An 18,676-nucleotide genomic window follows, 5' to 3' on the forward strand; every position below is an offset into this window, starting at 1 on the left:
GGTCAGCGGCATGGATCTGGATGTTCTGGTACAGGTATATATAGTCTGCTGCCACGTGACCATACCTGGGAACCCTCGGGGTTTTCGCCCCAGTCTCATGGTGAAGAGGCAGATTCTCAGGGTCACGCAGTCTGGAGCTGATTCCTTCCTATTCTACAATGCTGTCATCATCTATTAAAACTCCCAAATTGGTGCTTTTGCTACCAGTATGTTATGGTTGATACCCCTGCTTGAATGCAGGTGACTCAATTAAATATATATTTAAATACGAAGAAAGTTTCCATGAAGACCAGTATTAGAGCTATTTGGTAAACAGATCTGGTGAGCCACTACACAACATCTTCACAATGAGCTAAAGGGTTTCCTTAGGATCAGCTTATTTCGAAAGTTTATTTAGAGTGTTCCCAGGTATGCACATGACCTAAGAACATACCTGTGAACTCTCTGGCTCCGGCTTGCGGAATGCGGGTAGGAGGTTTATAGCAGCGACAACACAATTAGGTAAAAGAGTATTAAAACATTTATTTCATGTTTGAAATACAAGATATACATAAATAAAACAGGGAAGTCAGTGTGCCTTATGTTACATTTGAACCTATGTTCCAGACAAAAGTTATAAAACGCATTTATATGGTTTTTCATAACATTCGTAATAATGCTAGAAGACGTAGGCATTCAACATTACAGCCATTAAGGCTAATATTATGTGGCCAGTCTGATTGGGACCATTTGTTAGGACCCTATTGCAAAATGTACGGTATTTGAGGGACGAAAATATCTACAATATCTATGGATGAATATCACATAATTAGTGCACAATTCCTAGTATTAGGACCAAATAATAGACATAATGTATTTATTACTCATAGTAAACAGTACTATGAATTTAATGCTATGGACCAGTGAAGTTTCTTTGTAAGGATAAAAAATAATCCCATAACCTCAAAGTAAACCACTAATAAAGATCTGTTAGCGAGAAAACGCTTTAGTTAAACACTGTGATGAAAGCCATACTGCTTATATCTGCTCTGTTTTTTTTGTACATGGAGAGAACATGCAATATAACCTTTACACATAAAAGGTGACTGCTGTGCAGTATAACACCCATCATTGAAGATTTCTTAATAACTCGACTTGTTCACTCAAAGCTCAATGAAGTAATATGAATCATGAAACAATTTCCCCCACACTTCACGCCGCCTTCAAGAAAGTTCTTGGCTCAGCCTCGTGCTGCCATACATTCCATTCCATGATTAGAGACACCGAGTCTTTCGGGTTCATTGTGGAACATGCTATACTATGTAAGAGGTATATCATCCAAGCAGAGGTCTACCTTTTCATACTGGACCTCAATAACCTGAAAACAGTTGGGACAAGACATTGAAAATGGTCCACCAACACTGGATGTACATTTTCTAGCACTGTATAGAACTCTTGTGGCATATGTGTGTGGTCCATATTCCTTTTAATGCTTAAAAAATGAGTCCACTTATTTAAACCTACTAAATCACAGCAGAAGGTAGCAATTGTGAAGCTTCAGATATAATTGGACGCTTCCAAGTTGGGTAATAACCAATATAAACATATTTTTTTAAAAAAGCTGTGTGCTATGGAGCTATCTGTGCTTGGTATAACTAATGGAACTAAAAACATTATTTGACATTTCATTTCCCAATCAGCTGCAATCTTCACATAGACGGCACTATGGTATAGTATACATCCTTACAACTGGGGGCTTTAGTGGTATTTTCCAACATATATTAGTAGTTGACAACAGTCTTATAAACTGGCTTTTTCACACAAAGGTCCCAATCTCCAGTAAGTTTCCTCACTAACATATCTATCTTCATGAATATGTGACCATGCCTTTGAGAGGAAAAAAAGGATCCGATGTTAAAGTTCTGCATAGAGATGATCTTGCATTTCTTGCAATTCCTCAGAAGCTAGGGGAATCAGGTAGGTAGCTGGGAGACTCTGTACGAGTGGATTTGAACTCTGAGCAATTTGGAAATGGCTTTCAATGGCTTCACCTACCATCTCTTTAGCCATGACTTGTTCAATCTGCAGGAGCACAAAATGGGGAGGATGAGAAGCAAGCTTTAGGATTGACACATATTTGTTATGGACAACTGTAGCTCAAGAAAACTCATTTGCATTTTGGTGTCCAGATTTGGACCGTGTGCCTTGACAAGAAACAATAGTGTAGGCATGCAGTCGTTATTAGATCCTATTGGTAATATTAGGAGGGTGAGATAATATTTTAAGGTCTCACAAAAAAAGGTGAGATAATATTTTACATTTCATTCTACATCCCCTGCACACATGTTCACAATTTGTGGACAGAGGACACAGAAACACTCTGCAAAATATGGCTAGGCTGGCTGGTAGATGGGAGAGAATCCATAAATGAACAGTCTTGTCAAAAGACAAGACATGACTTCACTATGACTGTAAAAGCGCCATTCGTTTATGGGATAGATGTGTGGCCAAGTAGACCCAGTAGGCCAACTGTGTATTTTTTCAGCTTTTTTCTGGAAAATACTTTTTGGTAGTCTACCTCCTGCAGAAAGTCTTGTGTGTTTTAGTGCACACATGATGTGCCTCAGGTTAATTCTTATGGGCAAAAGCTCAGATTATGTAATTGAGAGGCTGCTGATCGGTAAGTGTCAGATCATCAACTTCTCTAAAAGCGTGAAAAAAAATTGATGTGATCAACAGGTGTGATGTGTTCCCTGAATGTGGTTCCATGTACAAAATTGAACTATTGTTAGTTCAACTTGTTAGCATGCAGGAAAATTGTCTGATCCCAGCTAACATTGTGACATCAGGAGTGCTCCACACCTCCTCTCTCATAAATTAATTAAAACAACAACAAAAAACATATATTTACCAGTATTAAAATGTAAATTAACATATTAAACTTTAAATTAAAAAAGTACTAGAATCAGCCAGAATAATTATGCAGGTCATGGGAGTGCGCCCAAGGTATAGTCTCTTGTAGAAATGTGTATTTTCTCCCTAGATTTCATTCCATGTTAAAGTGTAAGTAATTTTTAAGGATGTCAACTAAATCTAACTATAGCAAAAATTACAATAATTGGCATGACCTCCAGGGTTCATCATGTTTAAAATGACTCTGGCACTCAAAGGTTCACATGTTTATAGCATGCTATTCTAACATACACACATACCTAGGTATAGTGTACATACAACATAAAAAGCATTGCCAGTATACACTCTCTGGTGAATTACCTGAGCTGTGATAAGTTTGTTGGCTGAAGGGTCAGAGTCTGAAATTTCTTCCCCAAAACATAGAGTGACTTGATAACCAGGAGGTATACCTCCCTGCATGCGATATAATTCGAGTTCTGGAAGATAATATGACAGAGGAACATCACCCTCTTTCCATCACCATCACCAACTTTTGCCTGTGATCTTGCTACAATCAAACCTCCTCACCCACAGAGTTCCTCACCTTCTGTCTCAGACCCCTTAACCTCCCAATAGACTGTAAACTCACAAGAGCAGGACCCTCTACTACTCCTAGTGTATTACTCTTAGTGAAGGATTTTGGAAATCCATGTTACCAGTTTTGGTAATCCCATCCTTCTGCTTATACTGTACAAAGACATTTGTGTCCTTTAATGTTCTGTATCGCGACATGTTCCTCATGTCTAATCACTCATTGTTTTTCTGGTCTGTTTTTCATGTCAAAGAAACCTTTACTTGCTCAAATCCAGTGCATGGTACTTAATTCATCTATCCACTTTCATCACTCAAGTAATCTGCCTGCCTCAATCAATTGGTTCATATGCTTCTCGTGTTTAGCATATCACTGCTTTACTTTTATATAGTTTACCTACCTACCTGCCTAATTTGTTCAAATGTCTACTTTTCCTTATATAGTTTATGTGTCTGCCTAGCCTCACCCATTTCATCTGCCTGCTTTCCATTACTTAATTCCTCTCCTCCCTTCCTTCACCCAATTGACTTGCCTGCCTTCCTTCTGATCACTTATCTACTCTTTTAGGTTTACCTCTCAGGAAGTTTTGGGTGTCAAAGAGTTTTACATGTGCATCTCTTTCCAGCTTGTTTGGCTCCCCTCTTTGATTTGCACAAGGCCCCATCCAGAATATTCGCCCTGAGCACGATCTTTGGCGCTGAGCAAAAATCCCATGCACATTACTGGCCAGCATAACTCCAGCTTGAAGGAACTTTAACAGCTTCTTCGTTTGATCACGTGTCTCCACGTCAAGCTTCTCATCTGGGGCAGGCAGGAGAACGTGTTCCATATGACCACCTACTGGAGGATTCCCAGCTGATAATTTACACTCTCCTTTTTGGATCAGGCACTTTGATACCGTAACGCCACTGTACAGCACTGTTACTTCCATGTCTAAAGCAAAAAACAGAAAGTGTGTGCATCAAATAACAGCATTCCTGGAAGAGGTGTATGAATGCATGGGCCTCTAAAAGTAGAGAGTTGTTGGATGCAATTATTCCTACAAACATGCATTATGTTCAGACACACATATTGTTAAATCACTTTAAGTATTTAAGGAAATAAGTGCGATGAGTTGAATTTTATTCCACTTTTGGCGCATGGTTTTTTTGCATTCATGTTAGAAATTCACACCAGAACGAATTGATTTTTAAAGATAGGAGGAAAGATTACGGTAGTTATATATATATATGCTATCATTACAAAATAAATAATTTGCTGCTATAAAATCAAAGAGAGCAGAACAGTTAGGCAAGCTAATTAATCATGGAGACTAGTTACTTCTTAGCTGAAACCAAAGACAACAAGATACATAGTACACGGTAATATCTGGTAAATTACAAATAATTATATATATATATACACACATATATATATATATATATATATATATATATAATATGAAAATTTACAAGCCTTCTTCTGTTTCCCTTTGTTTCTGTCTTTTAAGAGTTTTTTTTCTCTCTGTTACTCTAATACTTATACACATTATGTTAACTTTTAGATTTTTTTTTTTAATTTATGTTAAATGAATAAACATGAATGCAGCTGGCTGTAGTGGGCCAAAGGGTAGACCACTTCCTCAAATTTCCTATTACTTTACCACACTCTGGTATTCTTCATCAGCTGTTATTCTCACAGTATTATCTTGAACGGCTGAACATTGTACTTTGTTCTGAAAATAAGGTTATTTAAATAGAGTTCTAAATAATGATCTAAATCGCTATTCTGTAATTTTTTAACTTAGACCCATATAAAGCTGTGACACATCTGGGACATATTGTATTGATTTAGGGCATACGTTGTAATGGTGAGTACTCCTATTTGTGTTTTTCACCTGAAGTGGCCCACCATTTTTTTTATGTGTTATATATTTTCTTTTGCTATGGAGTTACAGTCCTCACTTTACCTTTAGGGCTATATAAACTAAAAGAAAAATGAAAATATATAGGTGGGGGATTTTTTAGCTCAACAGCCCTAAGTCACTTCCTCTGGTCTTAAAGTGAGCACTGCTGCTCTAGTTAGATTGAAGAGATAAATAATTCTATACAAACCCTAACATCTAAAATGAGTTACTCTATATATATCATTTAGCAGCTTATGAAATTAGCGTCTGTTATTTTAAGGTGACATACTGCTATCGGAAAGGATGGTGGTAGAGCATCCCTCCAAATAGTTCTTGGTGCAGAGCAGTAGCTTGATACCTAGATGTACTTGCTTTCATTTTCGTTCAACAGGCTTACACTACGAATGTATACGCACACACACACACTAATACATTTCTCAGCCTCTCTGGGATACGTCACTTACATTCAGGGTTGTAATGGGTGTTAAGCATCTCTGTGCTGTTCGTGTCACTTCCAACCCCAGAATCTTCTGTGGAAATAGTACTGGATATATTTGTATCCACAAATGGAACTATTTCCTGAAAGAATCAGATAATGAAATAACATAGTAACATAGTAACATAGTTCATAAGGTTGAAAAAAGACCAAAGTCCATCAAGTTCAACCTATATACATATTGTGTCCCTACCGTGTTGATCCAGAGGAAGGCAAAAAACCCTTATGAAGCAGATGCCAATTGCCCCATACCAGGGGGAAAATTCCTTCCCGACTCCAAATATGGCAATCAGAATAAATCCCTGGATCAACGTTCTGTCCCTATTAATCTACTATCCATAACTTGTAATATTATTGCTTTCAAGAAACACGTCCAGGCTCCTTTTAAACTCTTTTATTGAGTTTACCATTACCACTTCCTCTGGCAGAGAGTTCCATAGTCTCACCGCTCTTACTGTAAAGAACCCCCGTCTGTGCTGGTGTAGAAACCTTCTTTCCTCCAGCCGTAGAGGATGTCCCCTTGTTATAGATACCGTCCTGGGTATAAATAGGTCCTGGGAGTGATCTCTGTACTGCCCCCTTATATATTTATACATAGTTATTAAGTCCCCCCTAAGCCGTCTTTTTTCCAAACTAAATAACCCTAATTCTGATAATCTTTCTGGGTACTGCAGTCCTTCCATTCCCCTTATTACTCTGGTTGCCCGTCTTTGAACCCTCTCCAGCTCCACTATATCTTTCTTGTACACTGGTGCCCAGTACTGTACACAGTATTCCATGTGTGGTCTGACTAGTGACTTGTACAATGGTAGAATTATTTCCTTGTCGTGGGCATCCATGCCCCTTTTGATGCACCCCATGATTTTATTTGCCTTAGCAGCAGCTGCCCGACACTGGTCGCTACAGGTAAATTTACTGTTAACCAAGACTCCTAAGTCCTTTTCCATGTCAGTCGTCCCCAGTGTTTTCCCATTTAATACATATTCCCAGCCTGGATTTTTCTTCCCCATGTGCATAACCTTACATTTATCTGTGTTGAACCTCATCTGCCACATCCCAGCCCAAGCCTCCAACCTATGCAGATCCATTTGTAATCGTGCAGTGTCCTCTATTGTGTTAACCACGCTACAGAGCTTAGTATCGTCTGCAAAGATTGATACTTTACTATACAATCCCTCTACAAGGTCATTAATAAATATATTAAAAAGAATAGGACCCAAAACTGACCCCTGTGGTACCCCACTAGTAACAGTCACCCACTCAGAGTATGTACCATTAATAACCACCCTCTGTTTCCTATCACTGAGCCAGTTACTTACCCACATACACACATTCTCCCCCAGCCCAAGCATTCTCATTTTATGTACCAGCCTTTTATGTGGCACCGTATCAAATGCTTTGGAAAAATCAAGATATACGACATCCAGCGATTCTCCCCGATCCAGTCTAGAACTCACCTCCTCATAAAAGCTGATCAGGTTAGTTTGACAGGACCGATCCCTTGTAAACCCATGCTGATATGGAGTCATACATTTATTTTCATTGAGATACTCCAAAATAGCATCTCTTAGGAAACCCTCAAACAGTTTACATACAACAGAAGTTAAACTAACAGGCCTATAATTCCCCGGGTCACTTTTTGTCCCCTTTTTGAATATTGGCACAACATTTGCAATGCGCCAGTCCTGGGGAACAGACCCGGTCACTATAGAGTCCTTGAATATTAGAAATAGGGGTCTGTCTATTACATTACTTAACTCCCTTAGAACGCGGGGGTGAATGCCATCTGGACCTGGTGATTTTTCTATTTTGATTTTTTTTAGGCGGCACTGTACTTCTTCCTGGGTTAGACAGGCGACATGTATTGGGGCATTTATCTCATCCTGCTGTATATTACCTGGTATTTCATTTTCCTCTGTGAATACAGCAGAGAAATAAAGCAACATATAGAAAGATTGGGTTATATATTATATATTTTGATACATAATAATAATGTTATTTTACCAGAGTGAAAATCTGTGGTTTCTCCTCTGTTCTGGTTGTCTCTGTTTCATCAGATGAACTGTCTCTGTGATCTACGTTGCGCTTCCTTTTTCGTGCTTGTTTTCCAGAGCTTGGGATTACTAGGGGAAAACACCATATCATCAAATACTTTTTCACAATAGCACACCTCTAAATAATGATATGTGTCCAATGAATAAACATATATATTCTGAAATTAACAAAAATCACTGTAAGAAAAAACAGTTTAGATATCAAACTGTAATAGTTCACCTAAAATCGCTGCACAGGTGTTTTGGCCACAGTATTAAAGTATGTACACTGACTACTATGTCTTTTTCTCTTAGTCTTATTCATTATGACTGCTTCCAGCACACACTGCTTCCACACTCCTCTGCTTGTGAGGGTGCAACTGGTGTAAAAGAAACAAATAACACATACATAACCTATATGGACAAAAGTATTGGGACCAACAAGGACTTTGATGACATTGCATTTTAAATACATAGAGACTAATATGTAGTTTGTCCCCCTTTGCAACTATAACAGCTTCCACTCTTCTGGGAAGGCTTTCCACGAGATTTTGGAGTGTTTCTGTGCAAATTTTTGCCCATTCATCCAGTAAAGCATTTGTGAGGTCAGGCACTGATGTTGGACGAGAAGGCTTTGGTTCGCAATCTCCATTCCAGTTCATCCCAAAGGTGTTCGATAGGGTTCAGGTCAGGACGGTTCAGGTGCGGCCAGTCAAGTTCCTCCACACCAAACCCACCCAACCATGTCTTTATGGACCTTGCTTTGTGCACTGGGGCACAGTCATGCTGAAACAGAAAAGGGTCTTCCTCAAGCTGTTCCCATTAAGTTGAAAGCATAGCATGGTTCAAAATGTCTTAGTATTCTGAAGCATTACAATTTCCCTTCACTGGAAGTAAGAGGACAACCCTTCAAAAACAGCCCCATACCATTATCCCTCCTCCACCAACTTTACAGTTGACACATTGCAGTCAGGCAGGTAATGTTCTCCTGGCATCCGCCAAACCCAGACTCGCCAATCAGACTTCCAAACCGAGAAGCGAGATTTGTCACTCCACAGAACACGTTTCCACTGCTCCAGAGTCCTGTGGCGGCATGCTTTACACAATTCAATCTCATGCTTGGCATTGTACTTGGTGATGTGAGGCTTGTATTTAACAAAGTTTTTGTGCTGATATTAATGTCAATGGAAGTTTGGAACTCTTCACCTATGGAATCAGCAGAGTGTTGGCGACTTTTACACACCATGTGCCTCAGCCCTTGGTGACCCCGCTCTGTGGCGTTACGTGGTCTTCCGCAGGGATGATATTTTACAAACTGACTTATTGCGAAGGTGGCATCCTATTACAGTACCATGTTTCATTTCACTGAGCTCTTTTGGAGGAGCTATTTTTTGACAAATGTTTTTTAAATGCAGACTCCATGGCTAGTTGCTTAATTTTATACACCTGTGGCAATGAGTCGGATTGAAACACCTGAATTCAAAAATTAAGAGGTGTGTCCCAATACTTTTTTCCTTTTGTGACTTTTGTGGTGCTGGATCTCCTTTTCTGCTAAAAAGCATGATAATTCTCAGTTAAAGCGATGGCCAATCCAAGATCTCAGGGAGGGAGGTTGGGCTGATTATTTTTATTGTGGCTGCTGGGGCTGTATGGCACCAGGCCTCCATGTAGATATTTTTATCTATATATTATGCATTTTTTACTAATATTAAAGGTATTTGGAAGTTACTATACCACTGATTTGGCTCCCATATTCCACATAAGTATATCACTGATAAGCCAGCATTACAATGATACAACTACTTTTTATTTGCTTCCTTTGCATGTGTTGAACCGTCACAAGTAGTGGAGACTAATTCTTATGATTTTCAGTCAATTTCCTGTGGGCCTGCTTGTTTAAGCAGACTGACAAAATGCTCTTCTTAACAAATACAAGGTGGAAAACCTTAACCCCATGGATGCCACTTACACAATACATGCATGGTTACTGCAAGCATTTTCTGTTGCTATGGGCTATACCTGTTGATTTAGATAAATACCAGGCAAGTTCTAGAGATATCTGTGCACACTTTAGCTGATACAATAGAAGGTTTCTAAATTAGGTTAAACATACACCAGAGTGAAACTTTCAATAACATTTCCCTTCTCTGTACAGATGTACTGTTTTTTGTGTAAGGGCATACAAATTGTAGTCTACAATTACAACATACTACAAACATACTACAATTGTAGTCTTGCTATCACTTACCCTGCTCCGCAGGAGGCACAATCCTGTACACTTTATATGGTTCCGATATGTCCAGCTGTGACCTTTCTGGGACCTCTTCGAATTCTGGACTCTTGTTTAGAGCACAGCGCAACCTTGTCTTCCAAGCTGCAGGGTCTATCTTGTCCTCAGGACGAAGCTTGTTCTTAAATAGTGCCCAAGCCTAGGGACATCAGACAATGTTACAAATATTAACAGTATTATACAGTATCCCAACATGTCCTATGCTATAAAATACTCTAAGAAGTACTTGCATCTAAACCACCATTTATACAAAAAACAAAAACTATCTGCGCTTCTTACCCTAATAAAGTTGGCAACAAATATATAAACATGATATAAATGAGAGGTTTTGGTTATATGAATTGGCCAAAGCATAATTAAGCTCACCCGCCACGTCAAGGCACACTCTCAATAGGGTGAGAACCTACTCTCACCTCCTACGTAGTGGACACACAAAGCAGTTTATACTGCTACCAAAACCTTATTAATGTGTTGGGGGAGGTGCAATTAAACCTCCTCCCTATTAACCCCTGGACAGCAAGCTGCAACCAGACTGATGAGGAGCCAACAACCTCAAATATGTGTGCCTTGACGTGGCGGGTGAGCTTAATTATGCTTTGGCCAATTCATATAACCAAAACCTCTCATTTATATTATGTTTATATATTTGTTGCCAACTTTTTGCAGCATTTTTTTTGCAGCATGCTTACACCTGTTTGGTAGGCCTCGTATTATACATTTGTATAATTTGAGCCTGTGACTAGCTTAGCGCACCGACATTTTTTCTTTTCCCTATCTAAACCACCATGTACAGGTATTTGTATGGAGGTACAATATGATATCACAAGACACTAGTCTCTCACTAATATGATTCTTATCATCTCATTATGGTTGGCAGTGCTGCTGTCAACTAAAAATTATTAAGGCATAAGATGTATCTACTTAATTTGTACACAAAACTAAAAAAGTCCCCCAGGGTTTCTTTGGCATGTTTCAAATACTGTCATGACCAACCCTACCTTATACCTATGTGGCTGTCTAGGGTACTGAGCTGACAGTGGGCACCGGGCACGAGGATCCTTCCAACATTAGCAAGCAAGTGCATGCAAAAGGGGGTGCCATGAGCATAGTTTGTGTAGGACAGTAGAAACTGCAGAACTGGCCCTGCTTACTGTGAACTTAAAGTTACTGGGAGTAGTCTGTCACCTTAAATATGGCAGCATCCTCATCATGCCTGAAATCCTGTTTTCCAGCATGTTTCCAAGGAATACGGAAACAGTTTTTTTTCTCATCATCCCAGACTAGTCCTGGAAACTTGCCACTCTCCACCTGTTCCACAAGCCATGGTTTCAGCTTCCGCGTGGAGCGTGCACGACCACTGGCCATCTGCGAAAACATCTCATGATAAAACTTGAAGCACACACTCGTAATAATCCCTATTGCAAATGATTATACAGTGGGCCTCCACTTCAATGTGTTTTCTACCCTTCACCCTGGGGGATCTGCTATTGTGATACTTCCTTCGGAAACAAAACTCTGCACCATGTGAACCAACTCCTGCAATCTTTCAATGTATAAACTGCAAAACTGTTACACGGTGACAGCCTGTACTTGCAGTCTATTCTATAGTAACTCAGTTCCAAACAGAAAATGCATTTCCTGTAGCAAGACATTTTTCTTTCTGAAGCAGATTGTTTCTATGTTAAATTTCCAATGCAGAAAATAACACTGTAACCCCTATCTTCCACCAGCCTCCTGTACCGGAGGAAAGGGTGCCTAACTGTGCAAAGTAGTGAACAGTTCATTATCCTCCCCCTTGCAGAGAATTTTTTGTACCCCTACCCTGTGCTTGTTGTTTCTTCTCACTTAATGTTGTTGTTTCTGCTTCTTTGTATTATCTCTACCTACCTACGTGTTTCTCTCCTGTACAGTTTCACCCAGTTCTTTGTCCTCAGTTTCAATGTCTGTCTCCAATGCTTTCTCGCTTTGCTGTCTTGTTGCTGCTTCCTCCTTTTCCCAGAAATCATGTGATCAGCAGAGCTCTGCTCACACACACACCCACTTGAACACAGACTCACACGCAAACACTGTGACCTGCAGACTGACACTTTCACATGCTGAACATCTGCCACAAACACACAGAGTGATTAATATACGTACATTGGAACTTTCTAAATAAGCGGACCCTGAGACTCTTAATATTAACCCTTTAATAGCCCATCAAGAATTTTCTATGTAGTGATTCAACAAGCGTGTTAACTAAATAGGCATGAAAAGTGGTCCTCATGAAAACCTTGACATGTCATTATTGAAAGATACACCTAATTAAGTCACCTGTGTTTAAGCTATTATATCAACAATTAAATCACTAACTGGGAGTCACATATGATCACTGCATGGTAAAATAAGAAGAAGCCAGCTGTAGACTGTGTGACCCTGAGAATCTGCCCTTTACCCTGAGAGCTCCCAGGTATCCTAATGGACATCCCAAGTATCCCTGTTAAGGAGGAACAATACATATGGCTCCCATTAAAAAATAAAAAAGACCCTTCTGAGAACTCTGCATGTTAAATAAGGGTATTGCATCCATCCATTCAAGTCAATAGAGCCTAGCTTACTAATCACAATGTGATTAGTACAATAAAAAAGAATATGGATAAATAAAAATGTAGATGTAGATAAATAAAAATGTAGTAACATATACTACGTTCCCCTGATCATAACATCCCCACTGATGTTATGATCAGGGGAACCATTCCGTTCCAAAAAAATACTACCAGCATTTGAAATACCCTGGAGTGTCTAGTTTTCAAACATACGGTATATGGTTTGATGGAAGGTAAATGGAACTGACCGGCTTCAAAGATGTCCCAAATAAGACATGGGGACAGGATGACCAGATTTTAAAAATGGTTTTGAAATAACAATATGCTACTTATACTTATTTCCCTATAAAAAAAGCAATACAAACCCCCATAAAACATTGGGTACTTCCAAACTCAGGACAAATATTAGAATCTATTGAGCAGGTTTTTTCCACTTGTTTGGGTACAGTAAATGAGAAAGAAGGGAATTACAGCTAAACAATTGCAGTGTATTAAAACAATACATGCAAAGTATTTACCTATCTATCCATCTACTGAATTTAGCTATAGCTAAATGAATCTTTCTGAATTCAAATCTGTATCAGAAATCAATATAATTGGTGGCTCTGAAATTGGGTTTAGTTGTAATGGTCCAAGATAAGTCTGAGTGTAGTTGATAACTTTTGTTGCATTTTCATTGTCATCTTAGAAGACTTTACAGTGCCACATAAGCTTCCAGAACCTCTGAAGTATTTGTATGTGTTGGCTCAGCATAAATAAATGGTAGGATCAATATAATTAAAATTAAAACAGCTATTTGCCATGTTGTATGTTAGGATTATTTATCACCTAACAAGTGACTATGCTAACTGCATGTTTCCCAGCAGAGACCTTGTTAGTGGCCTCCATTATCGTTAGGATGAAAACACTGCCCTGTAAGAACGTGCACTCCCCTGCATACCTGCGTTCATAGCAGAGTTAATCTGCCTGGTTCTCATTGTGCAGTATTATTCCCAAAGTAAAACCCAAATAAATCTTGTGGTTAAAATAACGTGGTTAAAGCAAATCAAATATTCTACATATATTGTGTGCATATACCAGACCAGTCCCCTAATTGGGACCTAATTGGTAAGTTACATTTCAGAGGTCACTTCTTTGCTTACTGTAATGGATAGCTTTATAAAAATCCCAACTAGGCAATATTTTTTACTAAATAGTAAAAATAACGTCAATGATAATGAATACACCAACTGGCATATTGTTAATTTTATCCTCTCACACTCACATCTGCTACAATACCATGGACTGTAATCCTAATAGCTATGACCCTTGTCCCACTTTGCAAGTTGAAGAATTGTTGTGATTGGCCACACAGTGCAAGAGCAAAAATAAGGGTCTCTCTTTAAGAGAAACAGTTCTTTTATGGGACCCAGAACCCATGTTTTTTTTTTTTATCAGATTTTTTATTTTATTTATAAAAATGCCTTACATATATCTATATGGTTTAAAAAAATCAAAAACAAAACCCACTTGCTCTAAAAAATATGTATATAATTTGTGTGGGTTCAATAAATGAGAAAGAAGGAAATAACGGTTGGCGACATAGCAAAACGTGATAAGGTGCATATGCCCCACTGGCATGGTTCTTAAATGTGAAATAACTTTGAAACAATAAACACAATGAAAAACCGAGGATTGTCGCAAATGAAGTCTCTTTATTTATTACACATAAAAACAAGAAGTCCCCGTATAATGCTGCATTCTCTCTCCCCGAGGACAGCTGCTTTGTCAACCTGCATCTGGCGTGGCGAGTGGGTCAGAGGGGCAAGCTAAGAGCTCAACTAGCACTCCACCCTTCCCCTGGAAACAGATAGTGAGCTGGGCCACTATCAAAGGGGAAACAAGCCATACCACAAAGTTAGTGCTTGCCATTGACCGATACCATCAGCAGAGGGGTATGCCTGCACCCAGCCATATGCCATTGCCAGGCCCAACCACAAAATCACCAGTGATGGCCCAAAGCACAGCAATAAAGGGTGTTTGCTGGCACCCTCGGGAGGAGGGGAGGCCGCATTACCGCAGGGAAGCAAGTTGACTGGAGCGTTAGTGTAGCTTGAGACTTCGTTGGCCCCCTCTGGTGCTCTTGAGACTCTGGTGATGGGATGGGTGGATTAACAAAGTAGAAAAAGTGAGTAATGCAGACCTAACATTATGACCACCTGCCTAATATTGTGTAGGTCCCCCTTCTGCCACCATAACAGCCCTGACCCGTCGATGCATGACCACCGCTAGACCTCTGAAGGTTTGTTGTGGTACCTGGCACCAAGATGTTAGCAGGAGATACTTTAGGTCCTGTAAGTTGCATCCTGGTGTCTTTGGGTAAGCGACACACGCACCCGGCCATTCACGTGACTAAAAGAAAACAGGATTCATCAGACGAGGCCACCTCCTTCCATTGCTCCGTGGTCCAGTTCTTATGCTCACGTGCTCATTGTATGGGCTTTCAGCAGTGGACAGGGGTCAGCAAGTGCATCCTGGCTAGTCTACGGCTATGCAGCCCCATACGCAACAAACTGCAATGCAGTGTGTGTTCTGACATCTTTCTGTCAGAACCAGCACTAACTTTTTCAGCTATTTGAGCTACCAGCCTTCGCCCCCACATGCCTCAATAAGCCTTGGCCGTCCCTGTTCACTGCTTTTCCTTCCTTGGACCACTTTTGATACTTCCGCTTGCCCATTATTCATGCTTCGAATACAATGTTCACTTGCTGCCTAATATATCCCATCCACTGACAGGTGCCGTGATGACAAGATTATTAGTTTTCACTTCACCTGTCAGTGGTCATAATGTTATGGCTGGTGTATTTGGTGAGTCACTACATAGAATTCTCAATATGGGCTATTAAATGGTTAATATTTAAATAGTCTTAGGGTCAGCTCATTTAGAAAGTTTCCAGGTATGGTTATGGTACTTTAGCCTTCAATGTTACAGTTAGCTGTATAATACTGATTCAAGCCGCTGGAAGAATGCACACTCCCAAAGACCCGCATTCCTACGTGCCCCACATAAATATGTATTGTTCTTTCAGTCAGTGACCTTAAAGTTTTTAAGTAGCTTTACTGGCAGTAATGTCAGAATACCTGGTGCTAGTGCCTAAGGTTATCAGCAGCCAGGAAATAGAATAAGCAATGAGTTAATGCTTTGATTTCACTGTATTTAACAATCCACCTTCTAAATAATTTTTAATACTCACGGTAATCCCAGAAACCGAATGCACGTGCTGTAGGGTATGACTGGTAGGTGGGGTAACACCAGGCGGCACTTTTGAAGGGGCGGCACTTTGCCAAGCCCCCAAGAGAGAGAAAGGGGCGCAGAGTGGTTTTCACTTACCAAGCTGTCAGTACCCGCTCGGCGCCCCTCTCTCCTCTGCGGTGAGTCTCCCTGTTCGGTCTCGGTGCCGGCTTGTAATGCTGAGTGCCGGAAGATTACCTCATTTCCGGCGCTCAGCATTACAAGCCGGCACCGAGACCGAACAGGGAGACTCGCCGCAGGACTGCTGAAAGGTAAGTACAAAGGGGGGGGGGGTAGCTAATAGGGAGGGAGGGAGAGGAAGGGTAGATAATGGGGAGGGGGGCGGCAGGGACGGAGGGAGAGGAAGGGTAGATAAGGGGAGGGGCGGCATTTTAAAATTCGCCCCAGGCGGCATTTTGCCTTGGGCCGGCCCTGGGTAACACAGCAAATTGTTAGTTGCCTATTGGAAAGCTGTATAAGTGACCTGTTTACCTCAGTTTATAGACATAGTGAAGGAAAGTTTATTACTATGGATATTCTGCGATACCCCATACCCACCAAAATGCTAAGCACCCAGCAAATGTGAACACCAAGCAGGGTAGAATAAATCAGACTAGGAGTATATAACATGTCCATGTGCTTAAATCTGTCCTTGGGTGTAACAGCTGCCAAATTGGAACTTTTGTACACATCTGTACAGATATTTTAATTACACAATCAATTCTTGATTCTCTTTATAAGTCAATGCCGTCCACCTGGCACTCTTGGCTGTATTTTTGTTTAGTTACCTTTGCTTGTCCAAGGTTACAATCTGGTTTTTCTGCATTCCTTGAAATGTCAGCTAGTAATTGGGAGTATGTATAGTACAGCACTTTAGTGTACAGAACAACCTTTATATTTCATGATGTCATTTCCCCGTATTATGCTGCACCTTATTCAATTCCAAAAGAGACACTACATTCAAGTGCAGATTAACCCCTTCACTAAAAAATTGATGTGCCAGGGGTGTCACGGAAAAAAATCCCGTTGGCGACAATTGACGCGCCTGGCATGACTTAAAGAGGCTAAACAAAGCAACCAATGTCAAGGCATTCAGCAACACCGAGATCGGTAGCAGGGGCCCTATGTGGCCCCTCCCCCAGGTGTCAACATCCGCCAAATATAATACCTGATTTAAAATAGCTATCACTGTACTCAGGAGATGCTGCTGAACATACATCGGCTCCTGGTATATGAATATATAGCTCCTGGTATATGTTACTTTGACAGTAACATATAACAGGAGCTGTAAATTAATATCTAAAGTAGAATGTGTGTGGGGGAAAAACACAATAATACTACAGCAAACTCTTTAAAATAAATTTAAAAACACCCTGGGGTGTCTAGTTTTCAAACATATATGGTTTGATGGGTGCAGAATAGACAAATTTGAAAACAATGGTTGTGAAATAGCAATATGCTACTTGTACTTAATGGCATAAAACATACAGAAAAACATAAAAACGTTTGGTATTTCTAAACCCAGGACAAATATTAGAATATATTTAGCAGGGTTTTTACCATATCTTATACTTTTTATAGTGAATTATGAGACGATCAAAATAATGGCATCTAAAGAAACCCTTTCTTGTCCTGAAACCCCATAATATATAACCATACCTGGGAACACGGCCCGCTTCCCGCCCATTTCCCCTTTGGTGTGACTGGGAACACCCACCGACATCAGCAGGAACGCCCTCAACGTCCCGCAAGGGAAGGCTCTGGGTAGCCGGAGCTAAGAAGTTCCGAGGTATGTCTTTAACTCTTGTTGGTATAGTAAATGAGAAAGAAGAAAATTACAGCTAAACATTAGCACCACAGAAATGTTACATCACCGATCGTCAGTAGAAAAAAAAAATCAGTCATAGAAAGACATTAAGACAGCAGCAGTGGGCAAGGGAACACTAGCTGCATAGCAGTCGGACATGATAAATGTTTCTGCATTTGCACCTGTCAAGCCCATCCCTAGAGTGTAAAGCATATTCGAGTCTGTATTTGCATACCAGAAAAATATGCCCAAGGTACTTCTACAAGGTACTCAAATTACTTGGATGGGCTGTTGTATCGTTACTTTACCTGTCCTTAACTTGCGTTTTCCCCACTATAAGAAAACATTTTGTGGATGCCTATGTTAGATATTCCTGAAGCCACAAAACGTGTGAGAAATGTTCAGAGATATCACTAAGTAATTCAGGTTGTGAGACTGTGAACCCCAAGGAGTTGATTGGCATGGCATCTGGGTACGGCTGCTATGCAGATCATACATATGGGTCCCTGGGGTGGAGCAACTGGAGAGCAGGGTGGGCCAATGCTCCGTTCCCCCATTCTGTGGAAATGCCAATGCCGGCTTTTCCAGGAGGCTAGAAGTCTGCAGGATCTGGTCTGGATTCCTACAGGTGCTGGGATTAAAAACCCCTGGAGCCTGATACTCAGAGAGACTGTTGGGGAAGAGGAAGTTCCCTGTGCTCCCAGGGCAAGGAGGGCAATGAGAGGCCCTGAAGAAGACTATCCCTGAGCCAAGTGAGGCAATACCTGCCTGGACCTTTTGTGTTCTGTCTGAGGGAGGTTTTCCAGAGCCTGGCGTAGCTGGGACTGGCTGGGAGGTCGAGTTAGT

At 40.4% G+C, this 18,676-nt stretch overlaps 1 protein-coding gene across 2 annotated transcripts; it reads right to left on the bottom strand.

The window, feature by feature from the left end:
- Positions 1-1,488: 1,488 nt before the first annotated feature.
- Positions 1,489-12,273, bottom strand: IRF9 (interferon regulatory factor 9). Of its 2 annotated transcripts, none has more exons than XM_053467959.1 (8): positions 12,059-12,273; positions 11,353-11,532; positions 10,126-10,306; positions 7,849-7,967; positions 5,813-5,927; positions 4,037-4,396; positions 3,253-3,368; positions 1,489-2,061 (listed from the first exon to the last, which is right to left on the bottom strand). In XM_053467959.1, exons 2-8 carry the CDS (start codon positions 11,530-11,532, stop codon positions 1,894-1,896), a joined length of 1,239 nt encoding a protein of 412 aa, XP_053323934.1. In that variant the 5' UTR covers positions 12,059-12,273; the 3' UTR covers positions 1,489-1,893. The 2 variants fall into 2 exon arrangements, with proteins under 2 accessions (XP_053323934.1, XP_053323925.1); XM_053467950.1 differs by having other exon boundaries at positions 12,055-12,271.
- Positions 12,274-18,676: the final 6,403 nt, after the last annotated feature.

The sequence above is a fragment of the Spea bombifrons genome, chromosome 1 (assembly GCF_027358695.1).
Source record: "Spea bombifrons isolate aSpeBom1 chromosome 1, aSpeBom1.2.pri, whole genome shotgun sequence".
NCBI lineage: Eukaryota > Metazoa > Chordata > Amphibia > Anura > Pelobatidae > Spea > Spea bombifrons.